The sequence below is a fragment of the Notechis scutatus genome, chromosome 3 (assembly GCF_049901735.1).
Source record: "Notechis scutatus isolate UNSWTSFEM ecotype Mainland chromosome 3, rNotScu1.2, whole genome shotgun sequence".
NCBI lineage: Eukaryota > Metazoa > Chordata > Lepidosauria > Squamata > Elapidae > Notechis > Notechis scutatus.
The window spans coordinates 194,244,095-194,257,403 of NC_142011.1; the positions used below are offsets into that span (position 1 = coordinate 194,244,095).

A 13,309-nucleotide genomic window follows, 5' to 3' on the forward strand; every position below is an offset into this window, starting at 1 on the left:
GAAGCTGAGAACCCTTGTGGTTGGTTTGACATTGAATTAGGTCAGGATTAGAGATTAGTGATGAATCAAAGATCATCCTATGAGCATCACTGAAGTATCTTTTACTCGAATCCAAGTGTCCCCATCAATTCTACATAATGTTATGCCTTTTTGATAGCTGCTAATCACTTACGAAATGGAAGGTGCTCTACAGAAAATGGCCTCTCATATCAATAGTACTCCATTGGGGTAAATGCAATTTCATTTTTCTGCTAAATACTTTCCTTTCACTTTTTCAAAACCAAGCAGACCAAAAAAAAAAAAAAAAATCCCAGGAAGTTTAATTGACTCCAAGTCAGGAAGCTATTATTTGCTTACGAGTTTCTTGGCAAGATATATTTTATAAAAGGCTGATACAGACTTTAAGATGGACATCAGAGCCAATTTCAATGTTTTCCCCCCTAAAGGTTTTTTAATTTTTTCTCGCTTGCTCTTTTCTATGAATATACATTCAAGTCCACAGCACTGAATGTGATTTTAAAAAGAAAAGTTCTGTGCTAAGATTTATATTCTATCTAAAATGCATTTTGCTGCATATCTATTCAAACCTGGACATTTTTGTTTGTGATTTGGCTTAGTTTACCATTTTTGCAAATTAGTTTTTCTAATTTGGTGCATTTTTGTACAATACGTGTATGAGTTTTTAAACAGAGTTTTAGCTAATAGAGATTTTTAAAATGTTGTCAAACTGCAGGGTACCATTCTGAGAAGTGTAATTTGGAATGACTACTTCACTTTGCTTCAAGTGTGGAATATAATATGTTTGTGTGCAGAAAAATTGTCCTACATTCCTAAGTAAAATTAAAATCAGTTTTGCCTAAGGTGTGGACAGAAATTGTATTTAGTATGAACTGGCTAAAAACTCTGACAGATTAAACAATGGACCTAGCCTATCTCTTGATTTCTAGTGTGAAATTATGTTCATGCTTGTTCAAGTGGGAGAATTCTAAGTAGTATTAAAAAGGCATGTAAGATTCTAGAAGAGAATCAAGAATGATTACACATATTCAGTTTTTTTGTAAGTTATATAGCATATATCTCTTGCAGAAAATTAATTGAAATAAAAAAATCTTAAGATCCTCTGTCAAAAGACATATTCAAGAGACAAATTTCAATTAAACCTAGTCAATGTACTGTTCAATATATTTGTAATGACTTGAAGAATTAGATCTTCAACTTCATAAGAATCTATTGACTTGCAACTGTTGTGTCATTCTGAATTTTCTATAATAGATGCTCTACCGATAACATGTATAGTAAGGGTGATAAAATCAATTGTGTCTTTTCTTTTTATAGATCTGAAACTTTTCTGACTCAAAATTATTAACAGTAATTAATAGTAGCAAATGTGAAATTTACAGTATTATATATTTTAAGGATAGCTGATCAAATGTTATGGAGAAGATTATATGAAAGTACAAAGGGACTTGTGTAATTGTGGCAATCCCAGTTCTACATTTCTGCCTTTTGGACTAGGTTTCAGTTGCTGGTTTTTGATATTCTAGGATTTCTCACAAATTGGACAGCTGCCCATCAAGCCATTATAGTACTAATTTGTGCAAATGATCCTCAGGCAGGACATAGTGGTATGAATCAATCCCTTGTTAATATCACAAATCCTGTTTTTCTTACTTTGACAGAAATTATTCTGTGTCCTGAAAAAGTTCTTCATCTTCTACTCATATATGCTACTATTTCATATTTTTAAAATAATGAACTCACATTAAAAGACTGCATTCTAATCACTGTGGTGGCACAGGGGTTAGAATGCAGTATTGCAGGCTAACTCTGCTCACAGCCAGGAGTTTGATCCTGACCAACCCAAGGTTGACTCAGCCTTCCACCCATGTCAGTACAATGAGGACACAGATTGTAGGGGCAATGTGCTGAGATTGTAAACCACCCAGAGAGTGTTGTAAAGCACTATGGAGTGATATATAAGTCTAAGTGGTTTTTTTATTGCTATTTTTTTTATAGATGAAAATTGGAGTGAGCGCCACACATGTTGAACTTGAGGGTCTGCTACCCAACACAGACTATACAGTCACCGTTTATGCAATGTTTGGAGAAGAAGCCAGTGATCCTCTTACAGGACAAGAAACAACATGCAAGTGGTTTTTATGTGTTTCTACTTGTCTTAGGAGTAAATTCTGGAAAGGCTTTCTGAGACTGAAAAACAACGCCTTTAAACTTTAGTAGAATAATAATCCCTACAGGCATTGTTTAGGAACAGCACCATGAACAGCAACTTCACTTTGACCCAAGCGCCACTCAATGGGAGCTCCCATTACCTGCCTCAGTTCCTGCCCACCTAGCAGTTTGAAAGCATGCAAATGCAAGTAGATAAATAGGTACCACTTTGGTGGGAAAGTAATGGCATTCCATGCACCTTTGAAGTATGCTGGCCACATGACCATGGAAATTGTCTTTGGACAATGCTGGCTCCCTTGGCCAAGAAACAGAGATAAACACCATACCTTGGAATCAGACACAACTACCTTTTAGAATACCTACCTTAGTCACTAGAGCATTGTTTAGGAAGGAACATGAAGATCAACTGTGTCCCTTTTGCATGGTGCTTGTGATTTCTATGACAACTTGTTATTAACTGATTATTATCATGTATAGAAAGGGACTTCAGTGGACTATTCTTCCTTAGAGTTTTGAAGTCCAACAGTAGGTTTTTAAGTTTCTTGAAGATTATTTTCCTTCAAAATACCTTCTTTGCTTCCCGTCTAAAATAGATGTGAGATAACATCTATTTTAATTCCATTGAATTTTAACTGCAGCCTGTTCTTTACATCCCAATCTTTAACGTTTTAAAGTTTAATGTTTGTTTTCATATCATGACACTTTCAAGAGTTGTAAGATTTCAAATTCAAGAATTCTCAGATAACTGAATGGGAATTCTGGAGGTGAAGCCTAACACAAGATGGGTACAATTTCTCTAAAATATGTATACTCATACAACACTTCATGCTTTGCTAAATTCCAGTGGAAAAAAATGGCTGTACTATCTTTTCATTGGTTTTTTTTTTTTTGTGTGTGTGTGGCTAGAAATGCTATGAAGGGATCCAAACTTTCCATATTAAAATAGTTCATAGTTTAAGCATACAACATGTGTTCATGTGTCAGTACCACTTTTAAAACATAATTTATAACAGCTTTGGAAAACTGTGTTTGAGAGTGATTTGAATTTTTCCATATTGGCTAGGTTTCCTTTAATTCAAATTGTCAAGCGCTCACTGTTTCCCCACACGTAGATGCATACTGTGAGAACTGAGTTGTATGTTTGTCTTGTAAAGAACTGAATGTATGAATCTAATAGAGGTCACGTTTTAGTCCAGGAACAGAAAACTGAATTATTGCAGGAAGCATAATGTTTGTGGACAGGTTTTTTTTTTTCATTCAGATGTTTTGACCTCTGACCAGTGGTGAATTAAGGCTCACTGGTGCCCTAAGCACTGACAAATATTTGTGCCCCTCTCCTTTGTACATACTGTACAAACGAAGGCAATCTTAGGCTACATAAAGGTTTTTGTGATACCCCCTTTGGGCCTGGTGCCCTAAGCATGTGCTTAGTCTGCTTAATGGTTAATACACCACTGCCTCTGACCCTGGAATGTTTTGTGACATGTGGGATAGGAGAGTTTACCTTTTGATGTTTATTAATGTAAATTGGGATGTTGAATTGGCCACCAAATTGATTTTCGTGGAAACAGAGATAGAGTTAACGTGGAGTAGAATGGATTTCAGCCTCCTGAATAAAAAAAAAAAAACATGGGTAGGAACTGAGCCTTCATAGAAAGCAGGAAATGGGGGAATTTGGACGGATTTGAGATAATCCGATGTAGGGTCAAATTGGGGATGGAGAAGAAGGTGTTAGAATATAGAATCGTTCCAAGTGAACGTCTTGAAATATCTAAGAAGTTCTCATTGTTTCTGAGTGAATAACAGAATTGGAAGGGACCTTGGAGGTCTTCCAGTCTAACTGCCTGCTTAGGAAATTCCCTGCTCAGGAAACCTGCTGTCCCACTGCTCAGGAAACCATATACCATTTCAGAAAAACAGTTGTCCAATCTCTTCTTAATGTTCCATTGTTGGAGCATTCACAACATGGGGAGGGTGAAAAACGGGCCTCCTGGAAGTTCGGGAAGGCTGGAAACAAGTCCGTTTCTGGCTTCCAGAGAGCCTCCGGAGCCCGGGGAGGCCATTTTCATCCACCCGGTCAAGGAAAGCCTCCACAGACTAGGGAAGGCAAAAACACCCCCACCACCACCATGGCGCAGGAGGCTGTCTAAGCCACACCCACCATGGCCACACCCACCCAGCAACCGGGCATAGAACTCATTGCTAAAATTATTGAAGCCCACCCCTGGGCTTTAGTTTGCTGTAAAGTCTAGCATATTTACACAAGTAACAAACCATATAACTCAAGCCATACATGTGACAAAATCCCACCAATAGCCATACAATGTGAATTTTCTTGGGTGAGGGCACTGCATTGAACATGATCAGATTTTATATCAAACACATAGTGTTGTATGCTTAATGTCAACTGGAAGCTATATATCGCAATAGGTCGACTGACCGAAAAAGAAAGATATTATTTGTAATACGGATTCATTTCCATTTTCAAGTGCCTTTAAGTCCACCAAGAAATTTGAAGTTTTCAAATGTGGATCACAACTCAGCCAAAATAGCTTGGGATCCAGCTTCCCCAAAGGTCAAAGGCTATCGCATTATGTACGTTAAGACAGATGGGACCGAAACTAATGAGGTAAGCAGATTTTTAAAAGAATAAACAGGAAGAACTTTAAAACAGAACTATTCTGTGGAACCAATATTTCTCCCCCCACCCCCCAAGTCTGACAATAACTCATATAATAGCAGTTAGATTAACTTCTTTGGTTAAGAAGGGTTATCAAAGTGGGGTAAATGGGTCCATCTCAAAGGTTTGAGAAAGCATTTGTAGCTTCCTCTTCAATGAAATTTGAATTCCCTATATAAGTACATTGTTTTTGTTATATTTTGCATATGGCTCATTTTTAAAAAAATCTCTTCTTTAATTATTCAAGCCATTAGTTTCCCACCTCCCATTTTTCATATTCTCTTTCCAAGCAATGGCATGGCGAAATAATTTTGTGCTTTACAATCAACCATCATGTAGGGTTTGAGGTGCTTTTCTTTAAATGTTTGTTTTATCCAATGTAAATGGTATAATATGCTAAGAAAAGAAAAGAATGTAGAATATATTTCATTCTTTAAATGAAACTTGACTTACCGGTGTCTAAATGGACATGTCCATGTTTTTTTCTCAGCATATAAAGAATTAGTTTGCTAAAAAATAAAAAGAATTGATTTGTTATTGCCGTCTGGGATAATGGCTGGATGGAGGGATGAATGACTGAATGGATGGACAGATAGAAATAATGATAGAGGTTCAACTGATGAGATGGAAAAATAGCAGCAAACAAAATGGACTCTGGAAAAATATGCATGGGTTGTTTTTCTAGGGTGAAATCCCTGAAATATGTATAATGTTCTGGGCAGACCAGAATGGAGATCTTACTCCCCTGGTCCAGTGGCCCCAAGCCTATTATCCTAGACCAGGGGTATCAAACTGGTGGACCACGGGCTGGATGAGTCGCGCACCAGCCATGCCCACCCAGCTCCGTGAAGGGGGAAAACATTGTGAAACATCACATAACAGCAACATGACGTGGCGAGTTTGACACCCATGTCCTAGACTCTCTAGTTCAATGTTGCTCAACCTTAGCAACTTTAAACTAAGTCAGGAGTGTCAAACTGGCAGCCCACGGGCCAGATGCTCCACACCCACCCCAGCTCCGTGAAGGGAAAAACCATCACGATATGTCACATGACAGCAATGTAACGTGGTGAGTTTGACACCTGTGAGGTAGGTGGACTTCAAGGCTGCCTGTGGAATTCTGGGAATTGAAGTCCACACATCCTTAGGTTGCTGAGGCTGAACAACACCTACCCAAGGCAGTCCTCACTGCTATAAATTCTGAGAACACTCCATCCGTGCAAACTCCTCATCCAAGCTGATATAGATCTACATCTTTTTCAATAAACATTTCTTTATAATCCTTGGCACACACATCTCTCCATTCCCTGCTTGTCTGGCTCTCTCCTTCCCCTGGCAAGAAATTGGCTGAGGCTTTCCAGAATTTCAACATGACACAGCTTGTAAAGAATCTTTGTAGCTGTAACAAGATGCAACAGGCCTGTTGCCCCTGTTTTAGACCCTTGTGGGTTTAAACACAATGCCTTTTCCTCTGGCCATTTTCACAGTGTAACAAGAGGCTCACTTTATGCTTCTTGTGCTTTGAATAGAGTAGAGTAGAGTAGAGTAGAATAGAGTAGAGTAGAGTAGAGTAGAATAGAATAGAATAGAATAGAATAGAATAGAATAGAATTCTTTTTTGGCCAAGTGTGATTAGACACACAAGGAATTTGTCTTGGTGCAAATGCTCTCAGTGTACATAAAAGAAAAGATACATTTGTCAAGAATCAAGAATCAGAAGGTACAACCAGTGGTGGGATTCAAAAAGTTTCACCACCAGTTTGGTGGGTGTGGCTTGGTGGGTGCGCTTTGCACATGGGCACACACTGCGTGCCCGTGTGCACCACACTTTATGCAGGTGCACAGGTATTTCCGCAGGTGCAGAGGTGTTCCAACTCACCTCCTGCAAGCCTGCACTGTCCCGGTCACTTCAGCAGCTGCTACGTGGCACTCTGTTGTGCCGCGCAAAGCAGCTGTGCTTCAAAAGCAGAGGATAAAGGTGAGCATGGGAGCCCAAGTGGGCAGGTGGGCCCAACAGTAGAGCAGTGGAGAGAACTGGTTCAGTCTCCGCTGCTCATCGCCGCTACAGACTCGGCCGAACCGGGCTGAACCAATAGAATACCGCCACTGGGTACAACACTTAATAATAGTCATAGGGTACAATAAGCAATCATATCATACTAGGAAACAGTCAGTACGAACGACAAAGTTACTGTCATACAGTCACAAATGGGAGGGGATGGGCGATAAGGAACAATGAGAAGATTAATAGTAGTAGTAGTGCTATTTGTATTTGTATATAGTTGGACAGTGTTGAGGGAATTATTTGTTAGCAAAGTGATGGTGTTCAGGAAAAAACTATTCTTGTGTACTAGGTATGAGTTGTTTATTGACAGTTTCACCATTTCTGCCTTGGGAAAAATGACTTTCTAATAAAGAAAAAAGAAAATCTAGATTTCTTTCTAGCTCTCAACCTCTCTTCACCTCTAATAACTGAAGCAGCTGGTTCTCCCAGCCTACGTGAAACAGGAAATTTAACTAGAGAATCTTGAATTGGAAGCATGCGGCCACTGGACCAGGGGAATAAGATCTCCATCTGGCCTGTCCAGAACATTATAAATATTCCAGGGATGTCACCCTCGAGAAACAGCCAATGCATATTTTTTTCCCCCAGAGTCCATTTTAACTTGCAGCCATTTTTTCCCCTCCCATCAGGTGAAGCTGATAGGTAGGATAACCCTTTTTAAAGAAAATTGAGGAACAGCTGTTTGGCTCATAAACAGATATATTCCTTTTGGGGGCACTTTTAAAACAAAACAAAAATAATAAACACATGTCCTGGGGTTGTTCTGTTTATTTTTTTTCCCCTCAGCCCATTAGGCTGACCGATGGTCTCTGACATCATGGTCCTGTTTGAATAACTGGGCCAAGGGTGATTGTATCATGCTGACCTCAGCACCCACTCAATTAACTTTAGGGCTAACCCACACTTTCTGGTTACCCTGATGAGAGGATGAACCACCAATCAGTTTGGGTGTAGTGGATGATGTCGTCCTTAGCCCACCCCATGGCTGTTGGGAAGGCAACCGCCATCTGAGTTTCATCAGAAATAACGTGTTTCCTCTTGGCTAGCATAGACAGGACAGTCCAGTTCACTTGTGGCACTTCAAGTCTTCTTAAAGAAATGCCTTCATTCCAGTAAACTGATGTATATGCTGTGGGTGCTGTGGGGCTGATCACCACCACGTTCGCTGTTTTCTCCTGTCCATTTCATATGGAGCTGCTGGATTCACTGTTGTGAAAGAGGAGATCTTTGGGGGTTTTTTTCTTCTTTTTTTAAGCTTAGTGTGGAATAATGATAATAATAAGTGCCATGGTGCCTTAATGGAAAAGACGCCTGCCTCCCACTTGGAAGGTTGGGAGTTTGAGCCTAGGTAGCAGCAGATGTTTCTCTCCCAGGGTTCACAGGAAAAAAAGATCTATCTGCTGTGAACTCTGTGTAGGCATCAGGAAGGGCATCTGGTCTGTAAATGCTCAGGTGTTCAGCAGAGTAATTCCTTCCTTTCTTTTCTCCTTTTGGATGAAATCGACAAGTTCAGCCAAGTTTGCCCTTCTAGCAGTGGTGTCCCTTGGGCTGTCAACATAGGCAACATGGTGGGGGCTTGTATCACAATCCAAGCCACAATGTATTTATGACGGTGGCAGTGTCCCAATGTCACGTGATCACCTTTAACAACCTTTTGACAAGCAAAGTCAATGTGGAAGCATTAACAACCCTGTTACTAACGAAACAGCTGCAGTTATTCACTTAACAACCATGGCAAGAATGGTCGCTAAATGGGGAAAAACTCACTTAACAACTGTCTCGGTTAGCAACAGAAATTTGGGGCTTAGCTGTGGGCTAAGGACTACCGGTAGTGATTTGTATAACACTCTGATTCCATCCATCCCTGGATGAAGAATCTGTTGGCACCTGCCCCCTTTTCTCTGCTCCTCCTTTCCATTTAGCTAAAGGGGAGCAAACAGATTGTTCCTTTCTATAAGATGGGAAATTTGCCAAGACGCTGATTGATGCAGCCTGGAGTCTCTAACCTGAGTTTTCTTTTTCAACTGTGAAGAAGTCTCTGGGTGAAGAATTAGACCAAGCCTCTTTTCTATTTTTGACGTAGATATGGATTTTCCATCCTCATGTAGATGTGGATTTGTAATCATTTTTCTCATTCCTGTCGCCTCTGGGATGTAGGAAGAAGTTGATCAAGTGTCAGCACATATTTTGAAGAGCTTGACATCTCTCACTGAATATACTGTAGCCGTTTTCTCCCTCTATACCGAGGGTCAGTCTGAGCCACTGACGGGCAGCTTTAGCACAAGTAAGTCTCGCTTCATGTCTCTATCATCCAGGTCATAGTTCTCCCAAGGGTGCTTTTCCAAAAGGCAATTGGATTTTCTGGGTTTTTCTCCCCCTTGAAAACATGTTGCTTCTCATCCAAGAAGCTTCTTCCATTCTAACTGAATGGTGTGGAACAGAAGGATTGGTATTCTTTGCAGTCATCTAGTCATTTGCACTCTGAAGATCAGTCATTCGTTCACTGGGAATCGTTGAGGCCCCTTGGGGATTTATCTGTATCCTCAGGGTCACCTGAATCAGAGTGCAGATGGATTGTGGGACCTTCTTGGGCCTGCTACCAGAAGTCTTGCTGCATTTTTGAAAGCAGTCTAGCTATAGTCCCAATATTGTTCTACTCTTTTGGAAGGAACATTTGGTTTTATTCATATTTTCTTAAGAAAAGGAGATTATAGCTCTCAATTTATACACTTGACAGCTTGGAAACCTTATATTATTGAAAACAAATGCAGATGAAAACATGGCCCAATATCTTGGTTAAAGTTGGGCTGCTACAAGAAGAAAGAGAAATTTGAACGCAGCATGCTTGAAATCAAGTTATGTTGTGCCAGTTCCTGAACAAATTATGTAGATACAGCCAAACACCTCATAAGTTCTTCACAAAGATATTAGAATAGAATAGAATAGAATAGAATAGAATAGAATAGAATAGAATAGAATAGAATAGAATAGAATAGAATAGAATAGAATAGAATAGAATTCTTTACTGGCCAAGTGTGATTGGACACACAAGGAATTTGTCTTGGTGCAAATACTCTCAGTATACCTAAAAGTAAAGATACATTCATCATGAGTTAATTATAAGGTACAACACTTAATGATAGTCATGGGGTACAATAAGCAATCAAATCATACTAGGAAACAGTCAATATAAATCGTAAGGATACAAGCGACAAAGTTACAGTCATACAGTCACAAGTGGGAGGGGATGGATAAGGAGTGATGAGAAGGTTAATAGTAAGAGTAGTGCAGACTTTACTTTCTGATTGCAGAGGCTTTTTAAAAAGAAAAATTGCAAACATAATTTGATTACTTTTTAGAACTTTTAAGCATCTCAAGGAAGAAACAAAAGAGCCGCTTAGAAGGATTTTGCCATCCTCTGATTTATTTCTGATTTCAAAAAAAAGGGAAAAATGCAAATAACTTATTCCAACAGAAGAGAATATATAGAATTCAGGGTTGCAATTGCAGAAAACAAGTCGGTTTCTAATTTTCAACTTTTTTTCTATATAGGTAGTCCTTGACTTACAGCTGTTCATTTAGTGACTGTTCAAACTTACAACAATGACACTGAAAAACGTGACTTATGATAGCTTTTCACGCTTACAACTCTTGTAGCAACCCTATGGTCATGTGATCAAAATTCAGGCACTTGGCAACTGGCATGTATTTATGACAATTGCAGCATCCTGGGGTCACCATTTCTAATCTTCCCAGCTGGCCTTTGACAAGCAAAAGTCAACAGGGGAAGCCAGATTCATTTAACAACCACGTGATTCACTGAACAACTGCAGTGATTCCGTAGCAAAATAGGTAATAAAATGGGGGTACAACTCACTTAACAGCTGTCTTGCTTAGCAATGAATATTTTGGAAATTGAGAATGACCTGTAAATCGTCATTGTTTCATGAACATTGCTTTTAGTACAGTAATATATGCGCAATTATAATTGGCCAATCAGTTCAACTTTTAAAAAGTCTGTAGAAAGTTTACTGTGTCTGTTTATATTCCATAGAGTTGGAAGCAATTTCAGATATCATGTTTAGGGAACGAAGTTAACTTGATCCAGACACATTTGGAATCCTTCAGTTTTTTTTTCTTTTATCTTGCAGAGAAAGTTCCATCACCTGAATTTTTGGAAATTATTGAAGTATCTACTGAAAGTTTAACCGTAACCTGGAAGCCACCATCCTCTGATGTGGCTCTTTACCGTCTAGCATGGATCCCATTGGCTGGCGAAGAAGCTGATGAGGTAAGGATGTTCCTGCCCCTTACATGCTTTTTCTTATAGCAAGCTGAACTGCTGGTGACAGACTGTGTTTTGTGCATTTTAAGAAGCAGAGTCTCAGTAGACGTCATGATAGAAATAGATGAGTACGTTTGTGAAAAGCATGCAAGCAATTGATTGTCTATTTATTTATTTACTAGCTCGATACCCGTGCTTCACTACGAAACTACATGGTCGGGCTTAATTTTGGGGGTGGAAAATAAGAGGAAAAAATTCTGCCTACCAGCATCCATCGGTATTCTAGCGTCCTGTCAGTATGTGAGAGAGTTGAGAGCTGTTTGGAAACTGAAACAGTATTTGCTGTGTGAGCAAGAAGAAGACAGCAAGGAGCCTGAGCGTGGCTTAGCTCAACTGTTCTGTACTAAAGGTGCTTGGTGCTGTGAAGCTAAAGCTGAAACTCCTCTCCTCTGCTTGTGTTTTGCATTTGGAACAGATTGCTTTTCAGGTGGGGAGGGGGAGTAGAACTTCTTAGCATCAGAGCGTGTTAATAATAATATAGGAAATACTAATGCTCTGATGGTCATTTTGAAAAATCATTTCTTAGTGAGCACCTAGAAGCCAAGAGGAACATATGTGCCAAATTTCAAGTTTGTAGGCTTTACAGTTCTGGAGATTTTGTGATGATACGTGTGTGGTATTTCGCTTTAATATATATAGAGAGTTGTATCCTATTTTCATTAGTTTTACAAATAACTCAAGGTAATGAATATACTGTATCCAACACACATTCCTCCTCCTGTTTTTCCCATAACAACAACCCTGTGAGGTGACTTGGGCTGAGAGAGAGTGACAGGCCCCAAGTTATGTAGCTGGCTTTCATGCCTAAGGCGGGACTAGAATTCAGCATCTCCTTGTGATTGGCCCAAAGTTACCCAGCTGGCTTTCATGCCTGAGGTGGGACTAGAACTCATGGTCTCCTGGTGATTGGCCCAAAGTCATTCACCTGGCTTTCATGTCTAAGGTGGTACTAGAATTCACAGTCTCCCACTTTGTAGTGTGGTGTCTCAACAAAAAACCAAACTGTCTCTCTTTTGCTATATTCTACTTAAAAACTCATTTGCCTGGCTCCTTATGAAGCCAAAGCAGTGCCAAGAGAAATTCTTTGAGGAAAATGCCTCAAGGAATATTTGCACAAGTATTTTGCACCTTCTCCCAAAGTATGGTTGGCTCCTACCCTGTTGCTTTTCCAAAAGGCCCTAAAAATATGACTTTCAGTGGTCCTGGGGACTACGAATGGAACTGGAGCGTGACTGATTTGATTGTGCTGTTGCTACTCTGGATGGGGGCTTTTAAAATTGATTTTTATTATACAGCAAATTTTGTAAAAAAAAAAAAAAATCTGGAATCACCTATGTGTGAATTGGGAGGCTGTGTATATGTGTTTAATAAATAAACAATAAGCACAAATTTAGAGAGTCAGCAACTAAAGGAGCTAAATGAAGAACGAGCATGCTTAATGGTTATTCAATGCAGATCAATTCGTTCATCAAGAGATGGCAAGAACATTTCTCAATGTTTCTCGGATGTGGAAAATGAGTTAGGTATACCCGGACAGGTTCCAAAAGAAGTATAATTCACTTCTCTGCCTTCTAAACCTCCCATTCTATCTGTTTCAGATCATCTTAAGTGGAGATGTGGACACCTATGAAATTGAAGGCTTGCTGCCTGATATGGAATACGAGGTGTCCTTGGTGGCCCTTTTTGATGATGAAAGCGAAAGCGATGTTGTTGCTGTACTTGGGAGCACACGTAAGATGGGAAATACTATGGTTATCCTTCCTATATATTTCTCAGTATATACTTTACTTTAAAAAGCCAATGCTCAGAAGTATCGGGTACCTCTGTCTCCTTACTTGAAGTCCTGATGTATAGAACAGTGTGTTCATATATGTTCATTTGGCTACTGAAATGTAATCTACTTTGTCTGAAGAGATGTTTCATGGCTGGTTGGGGGATTCTGGGTGTTGAAATCCACCCATCTTCAAGGGGCCCAGGTTGAGAATACTAGTCTAGACCAGAGGTGGTATTCAGCAGGTTCTGACCAGTT

General features: G+C 39.6%; 1 protein-coding gene across 2 annotated transcripts in view; it reads left to right on the forward strand.

Annotated features, from left to right (window-relative positions):
* Nucleotides 1-13,309, forward strand: part of COL14A1 (collagen type XIV alpha 1 chain) — a 137,441-nt gene that overhangs the window by 38,401 nt on the left and 85,731 nt on the right. For both annotated transcript variants that reach the window (XM_087962145.1, XM_087962144.1), the window contains exons 12-16: nucleotides 2,017-2,146; nucleotides 4,680-4,819; nucleotides 9,093-9,219; nucleotides 11,087-11,226; nucleotides 12,879-13,011. In XM_087962145.1, the coding sequence (XP_087818271.1) occupies nucleotides 2,017-2,146; nucleotides 4,680-4,819; nucleotides 9,093-9,219; nucleotides 11,087-11,226; nucleotides 12,879-13,011 (670 nt within the window). The remainder of the gene's footprint in view (nucleotides 1-2,016; nucleotides 2,147-4,679; nucleotides 4,820-9,092; nucleotides 9,220-11,086; nucleotides 11,227-12,878; nucleotides 13,012-13,309) is intronic.